The 17,103-nt window shown below is 59.9% G+C and overlaps 3 protein-coding genes across 3 annotated transcripts; 2 read left to right on the forward strand and 1 right to left on the reverse strand.

Annotated features, from left to right (window-relative positions):
- The first annotated feature begins 838 nt into the window (after positions 1 to 838).
- On the forward strand, positions 839 to 2,244 carry DYNLT4 (dynein light chain Tctex-type 4). Its single transcript, XM_038144313.1, has 2 exons — positions 839 to 1,155; positions 1,490 to 2,244. Exon 2 carries the CDS (start codon positions 1,499 to 1,501, stop codon positions 2,141 to 2,143), a length of 645 nt encoding a protein of 214 aa, XP_038000241.1. The 5' UTR covers positions 839 to 1,155; positions 1,490 to 1,498; the 3' UTR covers positions 2,144 to 2,244.
- Positions 2,245 to 2,477: 233 nt separating this feature from the next.
- On the reverse strand, positions 2,478 to 10,966 carry PLK3 (polo like kinase 3). Its single transcript, XM_038144312.1, has 15 exons — positions 9,961 to 10,966; positions 9,061 to 9,168; positions 8,858 to 8,974; positions 8,305 to 8,434; positions 8,130 to 8,217; positions 7,510 to 7,605; positions 6,639 to 6,834; positions 6,163 to 6,289; positions 5,661 to 5,770; positions 5,465 to 5,582; positions 5,278 to 5,361; positions 4,914 to 5,076; positions 4,674 to 4,803; positions 4,341 to 4,451; positions 2,478 to 3,956 (listed from the first exon to the last, which is right to left on the reverse strand). The coding sequence occupies exons 1-15, from the start codon at positions 10,123 to 10,125 to the stop codon at positions 3,762 to 3,764; spliced, it is 1,938 nt and encodes a 645-aa protein (XP_038000240.1). The 5' UTR covers positions 10,126 to 10,966; the 3' UTR covers positions 2,478 to 3,761.
- A 2,543-nt stretch (positions 10,967 to 13,509) lies between these two features.
- Positions 13,510 to 15,740, forward strand: LOC119703865. Its single transcript, XM_038144314.1, has 2 exons — positions 13,510 to 13,567; positions 13,848 to 15,740. The coding sequence occupies exons 1-2, from the start codon at positions 13,549 to 13,551 to the stop codon at positions 15,053 to 15,055; spliced, it is 1,227 nt and encodes a 408-aa protein (XP_038000242.1). The 5' UTR covers positions 13,510 to 13,548; the 3' UTR covers positions 15,056 to 15,740.
- The last annotated feature ends 1,363 nt before the right edge of the window (positions 15,741 to 17,103 follow it).

A 17,103-nucleotide genomic window follows, 5' to 3' on the forward strand; every position in this document is an offset into this window, starting at 1 on the left:
CACCCACTAGATCAACCGCTCACCTAAGCCCAAACCAAGTGCTGTGCCATTCCCTGACCCTTGGCTGGCCTCAAGCAGCCCAAGGAGGGGATTGCCCCTGGAGGGATCCACCCTTGCTTGGCAGTGGGTGGTGTGAGGGAGAGGCAGGAATGGGGCTCGGAGCTGAGGCAGCACCCAAGGGAATGGGGTCCAGCTGGCAGTGTGCTTGGCAGCGCTAGTCAGAGGCAGGCTATAAATACCTCTGACTGGAGATAGAAACACAAATGCCGTCTCCACTTTCCTCAAATAGCTCAGCAGCCAGGCCAGACAAAGGCACATTGATGGGACAGCCGTGTCATACCAGCTGGGCTGGGCTCCACTGGCAGAGAGAAACTCCAGCCGGGGTCAGGAGCCCCCGGGAATTGCTCACCCCCCAGGCATTACAGCAGCAGGGTCCCTGGCACACACCAGGGCTGTGCTCCATCCAGTCCCTGGAAGCGTTCAATACTGGGTTGGATAGGGCTCTGAGCAATCTGGTCTAGGGGTGGCATCCCTGCCCATTGCAGGTGATTTGGAACTAGATGGTCTCTAAGGTCATTTCCAACACAACCCACTATGTGATTATATGATTCAGTGGGTGCCCACCCACGCACACTCTCCCTTGGTGCAGTGGGGCACAAGTAGCCTAAGGATGCAAATGTCTGAGCAAAATCAAGCTGTTGGAGGGCCCAGCCCTGGTGCAGCCCATAGTCAGGGCACAAAGTAGTGATCACAGTGGCTACTCTCCACCCCCTGCTCTTCTCTTGCACATCCAACACCAGCTTGCCTATTTCAGGGCCGGCAGAGAGCTGAGATTGGAGGGCACATGCCTGGAGTAACCACACCCCTGTGCTGACACAGCTGAAAATGCAGAGAGGGCAGGAGTGAAGAGGAACAGGGCTGCCCAGGGACCAGGAAACAAGGAGTTACAGAAGCCATGCCCCAGAACAGCCCTAGAGACCTACAGTGTCACGTAGCAACACTTCACCTTCCAGGAGCACACAAGTTGTACCAGGAACGCAGCAGGTTTGGCCCCGCTCACAGCAACTTGCAGGATAAAGATTGGTCTTGGGCAGTGACATCTGCCAGAGACAAGTCCCCTAGGTTTACTCTGGAAGGACAGGAGTGGAACTTAGGGTAAGTGTGGGATGGAGACCAAACACTGGGGAAAGAGTCACTCACCTGTGCCAGGGGAAGGGCTGGGGATAGGAGAGCAGAGGGCTGCGTGGACCATGCATTACTGCACTGGATCAGCCCCAGCTGCCCGAGTCTGATGGGCACAGAGGCACTGGAGAAGGGAAGACAGCTGCCATGGATCTCCCAGCCCCTCTGCATCTTGTCTCACGGAGACTCACATGCCAGAAGGCATGGGAGTTGCAGAGGGCAGGGAGAAGTGAGGCAGAGAGGCAGAGGAATGGAGAGGCTACAGGACACCTGCCTCACCTAACACTCAGGTACATCTCCTTTGCAGACCACCCCTATGGCTGAGCAGCCCGTCCCAGAGATAGGCCTGCTAGCCCAGGTGCTGGCTGCAGCCAACACTGAAGCCCCTTCACTCCGCGCTGCACGCCGTGGCTCCCAGCCCGCAGCCCCAGCCCGGGGCACTGAGGACAGCAAACCGCCCCCGCTGCTCTCCCGCCGCAACTCCATCCTCAGCCGCCGCAGCTCATTCGGGATGGGCCCAGGGAGCAGGCGTCCCTCCTGGATGCTCCACAGACGTGTTAGCTTCTCTGGGCTCCCGATTTTCCAACCCGTCCTCAAGACCCGCCTTGAAAACACTTACAGGATGGGGCCGGACAAAGGCTGCAAGTTTGATGCGGAGCGGGTGCAGCGGGTGCTGGAGGGGACGCTGGCCTGCGCCTTGGGGAGCACTGTATACAGTGCCCAGGGCAGTGCCCCACTAGCCCAGAGCCTGACTGAGCTGCTGCAGAACCAGGCCAAGGAGGTGGTGCCGCCCCGCTACAAGCTGGTCTGCCACGTGGTGCTGGGCCAGCAGGGCCAGCAGAGCCTCTTGGTGGCCAGCCGGGGACTATGGAACCCTGAGACTGACAGCTTTGCCTCTGCCACCTTCTCCAACGCCTCCCTCTTTGCCGTGGCCACAGTGTACGGGGTTTACTTTGAGTAGCACATGCCTCTCTGTCCACCCAGTTTTGTAGAGCTGTAGGGAGAGAGCAGCTGAAATAAAGAGGTTTTGTCCAGATGTGTGTCATACCTGGAGTCTTGGGCCAGGGTGTGTGCAGGGAGCAAGATATGGATGCTCACTCCAGCCTCAGCTCACACCCACGCTGCAGTTCCCAGTACTATGGTTTGCAAAAAGACCCAAGCAGCAGCAAACACAACTGAAGGCTGGATTTCCCTGGAACAGGCAACTGCCCAAGGCTGTTGGAGCAGCCCAGGCTGCTTCCCACAGCACAAGCTGCTCCCGGGCAGATTGATTACACAGATCACCTTCAAAGCAAGCTCACAGAGCGCTTTCCTGGCTTCATGCCCAGCTCATATCCCATCGCACAAGATGTCAGTGCAAGGGCCCAGGCAACCCCTCCACCACCTGGGTCATAGCTCCTGCCTTCTGCAGCTCAGCAGAGTCAGGAGAGCAGCTGGGTTGGGTCCAAGTGCAGAAAGGACTGGGAATGCATTTGGCAGCAGCAAGGAGAAGTTGAGGCAGCTCCAAGGCTCCACCAGCATAAGCAAGAGCTAACTCTGCCCTTTGTGCCAGTCCCATGAAAGCACTGGAGGACCACAGGGGCTCTTCATAGCCATCCTGCCTCCCTGACCTTATCCTCCAGCAGCAGTCAGTGGCAAGAAAGGTCATCCCCAACAGGCAGAAGCAGCTCTGAAGCGAGAATGATGCTGAAAGCTCCTTTTCACTCCAGTTTCAAATAAGGCAGACATAGTTTGCCCTTACACAAATAAGTTTTTATTGAGGTGAGGCAGGGAGAGGGGAACTGCACATGGACAGACCAACAAGAAAATAAATAATTCCATATAAATAAGATACATAAATAGTCCCACGTGGCAGAAACTGCCTTGAAATAAGAAACAACCCTGGGTCCCAACAAAATGAGGGCTTCTCCAGGCAAGTCCTCAGATCCCATCCCCCACCCTTTATCAAACCTCAGGTTGTACCAGACAATTCACAATTTGGGAAAAGACTGGGCACAGCTGGGCCCAGCACAGCTCCCTCCTTAGTGTAACAGTTGTGGAGTGGCAACACACCAGCCCACAGAGCCCCTGGCAGGGCAGGCAGCACCCTTCACCCCTGCCCACTCCTGGGAAGGGGTTTTCCTATCCTACAGCACCTAAAGTTTGAGATCAAGGCTGTGGCAGCCAGCTCCAGGCCATGCAGAGGGTCTATGCAATTGATGCATCAGCTGGGGCAGGGGAGCCTGAGCCTCCACCACAAGTAGTTGCCAGCCTCAAACAAGGCCCAGCCAGCCCCAAACCCAGCTGCAGGACACTCACCCACCACCACCTCCTTGTAACACCCCAGTCCATTCCATCAGGACCAGCACCATCAGCGCAGGAGCTGCCAGTGGGAAGACAGCGATTGCCCAGAGCCAGGGAGCAGCAAGGATCTCCAGATCCACTGCTGTAACCACATCCACATGTCTTAGTCCAGAGTCCAGCTGAGCACCAGGATACACAGTGCCCAGGGGGATAGCCAGCACCACATCATCCCTCCCATCCCATGGGAGGGCAGGGGGAAACCTCCAAGTCCAGACAGCATCCCCCAAGGTCCCAGGCTAGGCCTCAGCCCATTCTTGGAGAAGCTTGAGGATGTATCTGAGGCGGTGATGGAGCTCAGGAGAGCAGCCCAGCTCCTGGATGCTGCACAGCTTGTAAGTGTAAGAGTTGCGCTCCCGGTTGATGTAGGTGACAAGGCAGGAGTGGTCAGGCTTGCTAATGATCACCTTGGTGTGGTCATTGTAGAAATTCACCTAGGAGACAGGTTGGGCTTGGTTTAAGCCATGCTTCCCACAGCATGCTGGGAGCCAGGATGGAGCCACATTTCCTGCCTCAACCCGTTCCTCCTCCCCAACCTGCCTGGGAGCATCCCTGCCCATGGCCCATGGCAGGAATGAGCCAGCCCTAGCACAGGGGCAGACAGAAGCATCCAGCTGAAGTGCTATGTCTCTCCATGGGCAGGGGAAGCTGCAACCAGCAGCTCCAGGCACTGGAGCAGCATCCTGCACCCACAGCTGTTTTCACAGCTGGATTTTCCATTTGGGCTGTGGCAGACAAGATCCAACACAGACCAGAAGATCACCGTCTGGCCTCATCTTCACAAGGGTCTGGACATCTCCACTATGCCCCACACATACCTGGAGGGTGCCACTGCTGAAGAGCATGAGCAAGGCTTGGTCAGTCTTCACCCACTGCAGGAGGAGCAGGGCTGGCTGCCCAAGGTCATCTATGCTGGGCAGGTCACCTCCCTTTGAGAGAAGGGTCTGCATAAGCCACTGGTCCAAACACATGGGAGCTCTTCCAGCAGCACGCACACCACCACAGCTGGGTACGCCCTGAGTGGAGTCCCCACTCCCAGGGCACAACCCTGTGTGTGTCCACTGGCCACAGCTGCAAGCAGGGAGTCCAACCAGCTCAAGTGGTGTGGCCAAGCCATGACCCAAAGTCCAGCCCCGGGCCCCAGCACTCACCTTCATGAGATGCTGCTCCATGTAGGACGCAAAGTAGCGCAGGACACTCATCTGTCCCTGCAGCTGCTCGGGGATGGCAGACACAGAGAACACCAGGTGTTTGCTGTTGGTCGGGTTGTAATGTACAGTCCTGGAGGGAGCAGAGCACGAGTTTTGGGGATGTCCACCCTGGTACAGACTCCCCTTCCCACCCAAGGAGCTTCTCCAGAGACAGAGATCAGCCCCGTTCCCACCACTCACCTGTGGTTGGGTGAAAGCGTCATGTGCGTGCCATTGTTGAAGAGGACCCCAATGCTGCGGTTGGAGAGCTGGTAGCCGAAGCCATACTTGTTGGAATAATCCACCCACTTGCTCACCCAGACAAAGTGCTCGTGGCGGGCCAGCGAAGCTGGGTTTTTCTCCGCTGTTGGAGAAGAGAGGAGGTGAGCGGTGCAGCCAGCCAGCCCCTGTCCGCCTCACCTGCCCAGGGAGAGCAGATCCCTACAGCAGGCTCCAGCACCATTTAGGGTGCTATTTGTACCTCAAGTAGCAGCCATGCCTTCATCCCAGGGGGAAGGGGATGCACAGCCCCCTGTCCCATCCCAGAGCAGTCCAACCAGTTTACCTGGAGGCATGGAGGAGAGGCAGGTCCTCAGGAGCCGGACAGCTGACTCGATAATGGCAGAGGCAGTGACGCAATCTTCAAAGGCTTCGGGGAGAAGATGACAGGCTGAGTCAGCCACCCCACTATCAGTCCAGGCATGACAGGAAGCTTAGGGCAGGCTGGGGTGGCTGGTACAGGGATTGCTCACCTTCACAGCTGCTGGCCATTGTTCCCCGGATGGAGGGAGACGCAGACTTGTGAGATGTCTCCTCCACCACTGTCTCCACGGGGCTGGAGCTGGCACTGCGGCACGATGCAGGAGTGGCCTGTGGAGAGACCAGGCTTCATCATGGTCTGCCTGCTCCGCCAAAGAAAGGCATGCATGGCCTCAGAAATGTTCTCACCTCATTCCCTTCCACGGTTTTATAGCTGATCTGCCGACAGATTGAGGTCTTCATCAGCCCAGTAACCAGCTTGGAGATGTCATCCTTGTCCTCTGAAGAGCCCCTCTTGGCTGAGGAGAGAGCAAGAGATGAGTACACTGCTGAGCACAGGCTGGGAACATCCAGGCCACCCTTCCCAGTAGCTCAGCTCTCATTATCTATTCCCATGCCCATGGTGGCAAGGACAGTGTCAGACAGCTGTCTCCCACTTTCACTTCCCAGTTCTCATGCAACACAGGGCTTTCAGGAGGAACTGCCCCAAGGGCTGTGGCACAGTATCTGCTCTCAAGGCACACACCCATGCCAGGCCACCAGCACAAGAAGGGCAGGGGCACACCCAGTTTGTGCTGTCCCCAGGCAGGGGGTCCAGAGAGATCCATCAGGAGGTCTCTCCAGAAAACAGGATCCACTTCTTCCTGAATGAAGAGTCACCCAGAGGTTTCTTGGCAATGCACAAACTCACCCTTGGGTTTCTTCTTCCCAAAGAGCGTCTTGGTGACTTTAGCAAACAGAGTTTTTGCAGGATTTGGGGGACTCAGCTCTGGAGCCATCACACAGCTGCTGGGAGGGAGTTTCTCAGGCGTGTAGCCCTGCAGAGAGGTCAAGGGAGAGGTTTGGTTTCCATAGGCCACATGCTCAGGCAGAGCAGCTGCCCTGGGCTGACCACAGTCATTCACATCCCTCCTGACAGCCAGCTTGTGTTTCCGTCAAGCCTCAGAACCATGACTGATATCAGCACAGGAAACAACCCCTTGCTATAGCAACAAGGCAGCAGAAGCACACCAGCTCCCTCAGTTCCTCTGGCTGGCATTTGGGCAGGACAGCGGCTGCTTCCTTTGAAGGACTCACACTTCGTACAGGACAAGGACAGCACCCTGCACCGCCCAAAAAACCTCATCCCACCTGGAGAAGGGTCCCTTGACCCAGGCCCCCACCCACCTTGAAGAACTCGTGGTCCAAAATCTCATCGAGGGTGAGGCGGTCCTGGGGGTTGCGTCTGAGGATGCCAGTGATGAGGTGCTTGGCAGGCAGGGAGAGGAAGACGGGGAGGGTGTATTCCACTTGCTTGATACACCTGTAGGTCTCCTTGAGGTCAGAGGTCTCAAAGGGAGGGTTCCCACACAGCAGGGTGTACCTGGGAGGGAACATGCCACTGTCAGATCCCCACCAGGCTAGTGACTCAGCAGCACTTAAAGCAAGGAAGTTATTGGCATTTGGCTGGCCACACCTGGCTGAGAGCAGCACTTCCAGCCCCGACAGCCACGCTCACATCCGGCCATGCTTCCTCCCAGCAACTGTTTGGAGCAACAGGCAAGGAGCCTTGAGGAAGGACAAAGAGCTGGCAGCAAAGGCCACCCGCTGCTCCCACCCGCGTGGCCATCAGGGTGGAAATGGAGCAGGAAGCTTGCAGGCAGCGGCCGGGCGCGGTGCTGGATGTGCCGAAACAGCGATCGCTCCCTGAGCAAACAGCGCGGCAGCCACGGAGATTTTCCGTTGTTTATCAGGTTCACAGCGTGGTCAAGCCTGCTCTGAACCGGAGCTGAGCACGGCATGAGCACACCCACCCCGTGCAGGTCCTGCTTGCACAGTGCCCACACAGCATCCCAGGATGGCAGCAGGCAGCACCTGCTCCAAAGTAAGGCTGGGCAGGATCCAGCCAGTCGCTCCCCTCCCCCTGCCTCTCAGCAACCGCTGCAGAGCCACAAGGCACAGCGCAAGAAGACTTCCTCATCACGCTGCCCACAGAGCAGCTGACCCCCACCCCAGGCAGGGCGCCTGGACCCCTCCCCACCCAGCAGCACAGACTTACATGACACAGCCCAGAGACCACACGTCTGACTCTGGCCCGTGGCCCTGTCTCAGCAGCACTTCTGGGGCCAGGTAGTTGGGGGTCCCACATATTGTCCTGTGGGGCAGAGCACCAGATCAGTGCGTGCTCTTCATCCCCTCGCCTCCCCCTGCTCCAAGCCCTGGGATTTACCGATTTACCCTTGTCCTCCCCGGTCCATTTTGCTCTTTGTGGCCCCCCTCCATCTACAAGGAGTCCCATACAGACTCCCCCCTCTCCAGCTCAGGGAGGTCAGCAGCAGCTGCTCTTGGGGAAGAGCCTGTCCCGGAGCTGGGGAGGAACAGAGCCTTTGTGTCCCAGCCTGTGCAGCCAGCACGGCAGCCGGGCAGGCACAATAGCAATAGTCAACACATTGTTCTCCCCGACGGCTGCAAGCTCACTCCTGGAGGAGCCACAAAGCCCCCAGCCCCCTCGCCTTGCCTGCAGCTGGGGAAGGAATGGCTCCCTCACCCCAGGAAGGGGCCCTAAGGCTTCCTCTCCCAAGACCAGGCAGGACCCCTTGCCCCTCCACTCTCCTGGGAAGCCACAGGAAGAAGAGTGAAACCCTGGAGGATTCTGGAAAAGGAAAATCTCAAACTTACTTTTTCTTCTGGTCAGAGACATCCTGGCAAGCAGCCAGCCCGAAGTCCCCCACTTTCAGCTCCATGTTTTCATTGATGAAGAAGTTGCCTGCAAGTCAAAGGCGATGCGTCACCCCAAGTCCCTTGGGGCCAGCTCGCTCCCCACACAACACCATGTGCCAACCACAGCACTCACCAAGCTTGAGGTCTCTATGCAGGATGCCCTTGAGGTGAAGGTATTTCAAGCCTGAGATGATCTGTTTGAGGTAATAACGCACTTCGGGCTCCAGCAGAGTATGACGGGCCTTCCAGATGTGGGCCAGGGACTGCAACGGGAGAGAAGACAGCTTGTGATGCAGGCAGGGAGAACAGGCAGCCCTGCTGACTAGGCACAGGGTAGGCAGGGTCAAAGCCAGTTCTTCCAGAAGTTGCACATTCACAAATAATCCTTCTTTCACAGCCATGACCTCAGCAGACTTCCCCACATGAGGCTGAGGCTGCTCATCAGAGCCATGGGAACCTCTGGATTTATGGTGGCCACACCATGAGCAGGCAGTCCAAGAAAGACAGACAGCTGCTGGAGTGCCCAGTGCTGAGCAAAACCACTATGCTCACGGTGAGCTCAGAGGGTGTGACAGCTGACAGCTCAGGAGAAGGGGACTGCTAACAAAACATCTTGGTAAGGCCTGCTCCAACCAGCTCTGGCTGTTTGGGAGATCCTTGGACAAGGAGGCCACAGCAGCACTGACCTTCCTACTGCAGTGCTCCAGGAAGATGTAAATGCTCTCCGAGTCCTCAAAGTAGTGGGAGAACTTGACAATGTGCTTATGGTGCAAGTCCCGATGCAGCTCGATCTCATTGGTGATCTGTAAGAAAGCAGCAGTGTCAGGTGAGCACAGGTGAGCTGCTGCCCCCCGCCAGCCCAGCACCCCAGCAGCCACATGGCACCCACCTTCTCACGCTGGTGAGGCTTAGCCACCCTGCTGTGAGGAATGACCTTCACGGCATAGGTTTTGTTGCTGGAGAGGTCTGTCATTTCATAGCATCGTGCAAACCCACCCTGCAAGGGAAGAGGTGGTTACGGATGGGTGAGAGACAGCTCCTTACCCCTGCCTGCTTACAAGCCTCCTCCTCCTCCTGCCTTCCCTGGCAGCACAGCCCGGCGAGCGTCACACGCTCCCTCCCGCTGCGTCGCCCACTAAGATCTGAACTATGATGCTCTCAACCAGACATTTTCTTCACCCATTTCTTGTAAAACCTCCAGGGCATTTTCCCTCCCACTATGGCCGGACTTCGCATCTTTCCACATGATAGATCAACCTGGAAAGTCCTGCGCAGGGCAGGAAGCCCGGGGACCGGAGGCCATCGAAAGGCAGCCCCATGGAGACAGGTTTTTCCTGCCGTGATGTCACCCTCCAATCTGCACACTCAGCCGCTGAGCCCACTCGGGCCGGGCTGGGAACCGGCATCCTCCTCCTACACACGCTGCTGTCAGCCGGAGGAAAAGTTGCGTGCGGCGGAGCGGCGCGGGCCGGCACCCCTGGGAACCGGGGCACCCACCGGCCCACGCACACCCCGCGGGGCGCCCCGAAACCGATGCGGCTCCGATAGCCGCCGAGGCACGCAGCCAGCCCGGGTGATTCACGGCTTCCAGCGCTGCTGCGGGCCCGCCGGGCGAGGCGGGGAGGGTGGGGGCGGCGGGCGGCAGCCGAGGGGCCGCATCCAGCCCCGGGCCGCCCGGGCTGGGGGCGAACAGGCGCAGCCCCCGTCCCGCCCCTCGCCCGCACCGGCTCACCCCGGCGCAGCCGCTGCCCTCCGCGACGGCCCAGCCCCCGATCCCCATTCCCGGTACCTTTCCCAGCAGGCGGCCCTTGCAGTAGGAGCGGCCGGAGACCGGGTCGGTGATGATGCGGGTGGTCTCGGCCGCGCGGGGCGGTGGCGCCGGGGCGGGCGGGGGCCGCGCGGGGAGGGCGGCGGCGGCGGCGGGGAAAGGAGGGAAGAGGCCGGCGGGCTCCATGGCGGCGCGGGAGGCGAGCAGGCTCCGGGGCTCCGCCGCGCCCCGCGCACGTGGCCCCGCCGGCGCGCGCCGCCGCTGCCGCCCCGGGAATCCCGCCGCCTTTATCAAGGGCCGCGGTGACGTCACCCGCGGAGCTCCGCCCCCGGGCGGCCCCGTGCCGCCCTTAAAGGGGCCGCAGCACGGGGAGGGGGCGGGGTTTCGGGATTCCGGGAATGCGCCGGCAGCCTTCTGTCAGCCGGGACACCGCGGGTGAAGCCCCGGCACAGGGGCCCCGCCCTGCACACGCAGCGATGTCCCCCCAGTAGCTGCATCTCCCTTCTAGGGACAGGGACAACCTGCTCTTGACTCAGGGTTTTCCTACGGTCACGCCGAGACCCCACAAACAGGCAGAGCTGCCTCGCCTGTCTCCCGGGACATCCACAGCCCCCTGCCGTGCACATCTGTACATACACACACACACACAAAACACCCACTCACGGCGTGTTTCCCCTCACAGGTGTTACCAGTGTGTGTCACACGACCACCTGGGTTCCTCACCTGGCCTCCTTCCCATGGGAAGCTTGTGGCCCAGGCAGAGCTCTCACAGCCCCTGCGGGCGTGACCTGCCCTCCCTCCCTCATGACAAACTTGGATGCAGGCGCACACTCCCCACGGGCCGTTCCCTCTGTGCCAGGGCCCGGCAAAGGGGGTCACGGGTGGGGCGCTGGGCGCACCGGGAACAGCGGAAGATGCGGGGATGATGGGATCCACCATCCTGGCCCCTCGGTGCCTGGGCTCTGCTCTGCTCTGCTCGGTGGGGTGCGCAGCGGCGCCACAGCGGTGCTGCTCCCCGATGGCCGTGCCGAGCACACGCCTCTGTCACCCGGGAAGGGAGCTTGGCACCTCTCCCTCCCCACGGGCGTGGGAGCTGGCAGAGGCGGCTGCAAACCCACAACCCCTGCGAGTCTGAAGCAGCGGTGTTGCAAGAGCCCCCCGATCTTGCTGCTGTCCCCCCCTTGCTCACACCACACACAGGGTGACTCTGTGACCCTGCCGTGCTCTGTGCCTCAGTTTCTCCCCACTGCTGCTCAGGGCTCTCGGCACTGATGCTCACTGCGCTCCTGAATGTGCTGAGGGTTTTGCATGAGCACCTCTGGCAAACAGCCCCGTTCTTCCCAGCACACCCCCTTTCTCCCTAGGGTACTGGGGACGAGTCAACGCCGCATTTTTTTCTGCAGAAAAACTGAGAAAACCTGCCTGAAGAGAAAGAGGAAAAAATACAGATCTGACTGGTTTTTTTTCTTGTGTTTCCAGCTTTTGTAGGGGAAGCACACACGAATCCCACTGCCCATCAGCAAGCATGGAGGTGCCAGGAGCAGGCCGGGATGCTGCGGCCCCTGAGGGAAGCTGCCTGTTTCCATCATGGCCCCGGGGCTCCCCGGGGCGCCGGTGGCATCACAGGTTTGGTGGCATCACAGGTCTGGTGGCATCACAGGTTTTCCGATGGAGGCCCCAGCTCGGGGCTGCCGGAGCTGAGTCAGCGTCTGAAGGCAAAGTGTGGGTGGAGGCACACAGCAGCGCAGGGAGGCCCCGGGGGACCTGTCTGGGGACGATGTGACAGACAGGGGCTGTCCCGGGATTCCCCACAGAGGGACAGTGGGGACCTTGGAGGACTGAGAGCTGCCATCTCTGCTCCTGCTCCCCGCTGCCTCTGGGTGAGCTCTTGGGCAAGGGGCACAGATGGAGCCCACAGCCCACGTCCTGCCAAGGCTGAGGCACCTCCTCTCCAAGAGGGATGGAGCCTGGAGCAGACCCTGCCACCTGCAGCTGGGGTCCCCTGTGGGGTCCCATCTCAGTCACGGGTTTTCCCATCACTGATCTGGGGCAGTGGGAGGAGCTGTGGTTTAGGATCACCAGCCTGTTGGGCCTGGGGAAGGGGAGGCTCTGGGGTGAACTCCTGACTGCCTGCAGCTAGTTAGCTGGAGTTATAGGAAAAGGGAGGCAGGCTCTTTGGGGACGTGTACAGTAAAATCATGAAAGGCACACAATGCAAGCTGCATCAAGGGAAATTCCATCTACATATTAGGAAACCTTTTTCCCCTTGTGCATGTGGTAAAATATCACAGGAGCCCAGAGATGTTGCGGGATCTCTGTTCTCCATGATACTCAGCCCTGGCTTGGTCCCCCCACCCTCATGGCATTCAGTGATGCTCAGCAACATCAGGAGCAGGGGAGCTGAACCCAGCTGCCAGCTCACATCTGCACCAGGGCTGCCTTCCCAGGGCAGCTGCAGGGCCCTGCTGTGTGCCCTGCATGCAGTGCCTGGGCTGCAAGAGCAACACCAGCCAAGCATCGGGGTGCAGACAAGCTGCCCAAGGTTGGGGTGACAGCCCTGACCCCCTCAGGAGTGGGGTTTTCCTGTCCCTCAGCACAGCTCTGCAAAGCATGGGGCTGCCAAGGAGGATGGAGAGGGTGGTTGGTCCCTTGGGTGAGCTGGGGAAAGAAGAACCAGCACCAGCAGGGCCAAGGCACCCCAGGAACTGGGGCACAAGGCACCACAGTACTGCCCACACTCAGCCCAGGAACCATTCCAGGCCACTTCCCCCAGTACCCAAGCAAAGAGCTGTGGGTACACTCTGTGCCTCAGTTTACCCAATTCACCCTGTAGTGAGCACACATGCACCTTCAGGGTGTGAAAACAGAGCTCCCCTCTCCAGCATTGCATTTCTGAGGGATGTAGTGCTCATGTCTGACTCTGCTCCTCCTTACCGGCCTGGGACTTGTGTGGGATGAAGGAATTCATCAGGGGCCCGGCGATGGAGCGCGATGGAGCCCTTTGGTCCCCCTCCGACAAGAATGTGCACTCTGCATCCTTTCCCCAGTGGAGCTGGCAGTTGCACCCAGAAGGACAGAGCCCTCTGCCCATCCCAGGAGAGAGACAAACTCAGCAGAGCCCAGCTCAGCCCTTCTCCAGGAGAGACAAACTCAGCAGAGCCCAGCTCAGCCCTTCTCCAGGAGCCTGGGGGGCTGATGACGGAGTATGGACAGGGCTGGAGGGACACATGGATTCTGGCGGGGCAGAGTGGGTGGAGAGGGAGAGGCTGGGACGGGACATTCTTTCTGGGGAATGGAGAGGGGAAGGATGATGAAGGAACGGGTACTATGGCTTATGAAGGAGGGGCAGAATAAGGGAGGACCCCGGGTTCTTTGACTGCAGGGGAGCTGGGTCAAGCGCGATTTGGGGGTACCGCTGCACAGGGAGGCTGGAGGGCCCACGGCTGGCGGGACCCCTGCGAGGGGTCAGGGCACAGGGGGGCTGAAGGGCGACCATGGGCCGGGCCGGACGGCGGCGGGGCCGGGATGTGGCGGGGCCGCCCCGCGGCGAGGCGGAGCCGGCGGCCGCGCCCGGTGGGAGCGCGGCGGGACGCGGAGCGGCCCCGGAGGATGGGGCGAGCGGCGGCAGGTGAGGCCGGGCAGGGCACGGGGGGCGCGGCCGTCGCTCCGGGGGTCGCTCGCTGCCCGCGGGCACCCGGCCGGAGCAGCGGGACGTCGCGGGAGAGGCAGCCCCGGGCGGGCGGGGGACGGTGGCACTGGAGGACGGCCCCGGCAGGACCTGCGGAGAGCGGGTCGTTCGTGGAGGGGAGGAGAAGCGGGGCTCACTTTCCCCCGCCGGGAAGGCTGGAGAGAGGGAGCGGGAGGGCAGGTGGCACAGGGAGTCACCGTCCCCTCTGCTGTCCCCGCAGGCGCCGGGCTGGGCACTCTGTCCCTCTGGGGCAGCCTCCTGCTCGCTGCCGGCCTTGCCCTCGACCCAGCACCGCCTATCTGCAACTGCTCGGAGCCCATGGACTACCAGGCTTTCCGGGAGGCTCCGCTCCCTGAGAGCTGCTGCCTCAACTTCACCAGCTCCAACATCACCCACCTAGACTGGGGAGCACTGGTGGGGGTGCAGGGGCTGCGGGAGCTCTACCTCTCCCACTGCGGCATCACGGCCATCAGCAACGCACAGGGAGCCCCTCCTGCCTTGGAAATCCTACACTTAAGCCACAACCTGCTGGAAAGTCTCCCTGGAAGCTTTCTAGAAAATGCCCCTAATTTGAGGGTTCTTTATCTGGACAGCAATCAGCTTCAGGAGCTACCCAGGTTCTTCCTGAAAGCATCTTCGCAGGTCCAGGAGGTCTACCTGGGCTTCAATGCCCTCACCTTTCTTCCTGCAAGCCTCCTGAAGCCATCTCTGCTCCAACTTCAGCTCTCCAACAACAGCTGGGACTGCAGCTGTGCTTTGCTAACCAACTTGGAGGGTTGGTCCAGCCAGGCTGCTGAGGTAATCTGCCACACACCAGAGCACTACCACGGAGTGGGTCTTCAGAGCATCCCCCGGGATGAGCTGTGCCGCTCGCACGGCCTCACCGCCCTCTTCATCTGCCTGCCCCCTCTCCTCATCCTCACCAGCGTCACTTGGTGCTTCTGCCGGCAGAAGAAAAAGACCAACTACAGCCTCCACAGCAGGTCCCAGAGCCAGCGGGCCGTGGCAGAGAGGAGCAACGCGCCAGTGTCCGCAGAGCCCCACCACTACATCCCGTACGAGCTGCCTGCTGCTCCCTCCAAGACTGAGAAGAAAGTGCTGCTGGGGAAACAGGTCATGCTCCAGCCCTTTGTGGATCCACTGGAGAGTAGCAGAGACCTCTATGAGGAGGTGGAGATCCAGGTGGGATCCCCCAGCAGTTCCCAGGTGCCATCCCATGAAGGACAGCTGGGGACCCCAGCACCAAGGGCAGAGGAGCTGGGCAGTGAGCCAGAGGTGGACACTGTCAGCGTGAGTGAAGTCCTGAAGGACTCTGCTGACCGGGAGAAGATCTACATGAGTCAGACAACCAGCTATTACAACCTGGTACCTGGTATCGAGCTGGACGACTCAGACAACCTGGAGTATGAGACCATTGACCTGCACTGATGCCAGGACTTGGGCTGTGCAGACACAGCAGGATGGCAGGGGCTGGGCAGCAGTGAAAGCCACCACAGCAGGAGAGGCATGAATTGTCCTGCCGTGGCTGACAGTGTCCGTTTGCAAAGCTGCACCCACAAATACCCACCCCTTCCCCTGTGCTACTGTGTGAAGCCCTCGCTTGCCATGTGCTGCAGCTGGGCAAGGCTGCAAGGGTGCTTCAGGCTCTGGGGACCCTACCACAGGCTGGTGGTGCCTGAGGAAGGACGTGGAGGGAAGGTGGGGGCCGGTGTTGGGGATCAAGTGATGATGCTGTGAGTGGCAGACACACTGACCAGAGCTTCCTCTCTCGTTGGAGCCAGATGGTATCTGGCACAGACCTGCTGCTCTCCAACCTGCAGGGAACACGGTCTGGAGACATGAAGCAGGGCTGGCCCTGCCTGTGTGGTCTGCAGGGAGTGTCGCATTTGTGCCCTGGGCCTGTCAGGGGAAGCCTGTGGCGGCTCTGCCTGCTGCCCACCCCACAGGGACATGAAATAGTCAATGCATGTGTGCTGCTTCATGGCGTGTGCACGCTTGTGGGAGCAGGTGGGTGAAGTGCACACACAAACAGGGCGGCATCAGAGGGGGCCCCTTGCAGACAGCCCTGTAGGATCCAGCTCTCAGAAAGAAATATATCATTTTACTCTTGGCAGTGTGGCTCCATCCCTTTGTGCTTTGGGGTAGTGGGGAGCCAACATGTGTGATGTGGGGAGTGCAGGGATGGTGGACTTCACTCCTACCCCATCGACCCTCCCCTGCCCTGGGTGATGGCCCAGTGAGGGTCTCGCCCAGCATCCCTGGAGCCTCCTTGTCACTCTGGCAGAGCAGAGCTGGGCACTGCCTAAATGCCAGCAGAGTGCTTGCCTTGTATCAGGATTTACAACAGGGGTGGGGAAGGTGTCAGCCTGCTGTAAATGCCACAGATCCTGAAGCAAGCAAGAATTTGTGGGGCTCCTGGGAACAGGGCAAAGGCTGGGGGTGCTGTAAATCACTGCCCAATACAGGCACCCCGGCAAGTCTCCAACCCTTTTCTGCAGATGGGGGGGACACCCTTGAGCCCTGCTCCTCCTGCCCAGGGGGACATTGTCCAGGCTGGAAGCTGCATGGGCCACCCTGTCTGCTCTGGAGCTGTGCTGGGCCTGGTGCCCAGGCAGGAAGGGAGGGAGCTGGGCAGGGCAGGACGCGGTGCTCCGGCCGGCAAAGGAAGTGGTGTTTCCTGCAGAGTGCTGTGGGGCTTCCAGCAGCCCATGGTGGAACTGCTCAGTCCCAGCCCCACATGGCCCGGGGACAAGGACGGGATGATTTCCCTTTATGTCTCCTGCCACTCATGGATGTTTCCCCCTGTTTTATATCCATCTGGACTTCTTTCCCTGCTCCCTCCTGGGCCCTGGGAAAGTATCCCAGCCTTTAATATTCCTCCATCACTCTCTGCCAAGTACTACAGCACACCCTGGCTCATGCCACCCCCACATCCCCACAGGGGCAGAGGGACCAGAAGCTGCCACAGGGCTACAGCAGGACAGGCGAGGTTGGCAGCTGTCTTCAGGAGCTGCAGCCCATTCCAAGGCTGCAGATTTTGACTAGGGCTAACAACAGCTGCACTTTTCACCTGTGCTCCAGAAATGTCCACAGCCCTTCCATGGGTGTCCCCTCTGCTCATGTACCCTGGGGTCCCATTCCCAGGGCTGCTGGGAATGATTAAACATCCTGTCCTTTCCCTCTTTCTCATGAAGCCCAAATTCAGATGCCACAGCTGATGCAAAGGGAGTGACCCAAATCACCCCACTGGGTCTTGTCCAGCCCTTGCTCTGGTACCTGCAGCCCCTGCCCAAATCTCAATCTCTGACAGATGGCAGGGACGTGTGACCAAACCCAGGGCTCCCTGTCCTTTGTCTGTGACAGCCCTGGAACACTCAGACACGTTTTCCCTAAGAAAATTAGTTGAAGTTCCCTTTCCTGCAAGTCCCCCTTCCTTTAAAGCTCCTGAATTCCCTCAACAAGCCAGCCCTGCTTCT

Source organism: Motacilla alba, chromosome 8 (genome assembly GCF_015832195.1).
Source record: "Motacilla alba alba isolate MOTALB_02 chromosome 8, Motacilla_alba_V1.0_pri, whole genome shotgun sequence".
NCBI classification, from domain to species: domain Eukaryota; kingdom Metazoa; phylum Chordata; class Aves; order Passeriformes; family Motacillidae; genus Motacilla; species Motacilla alba.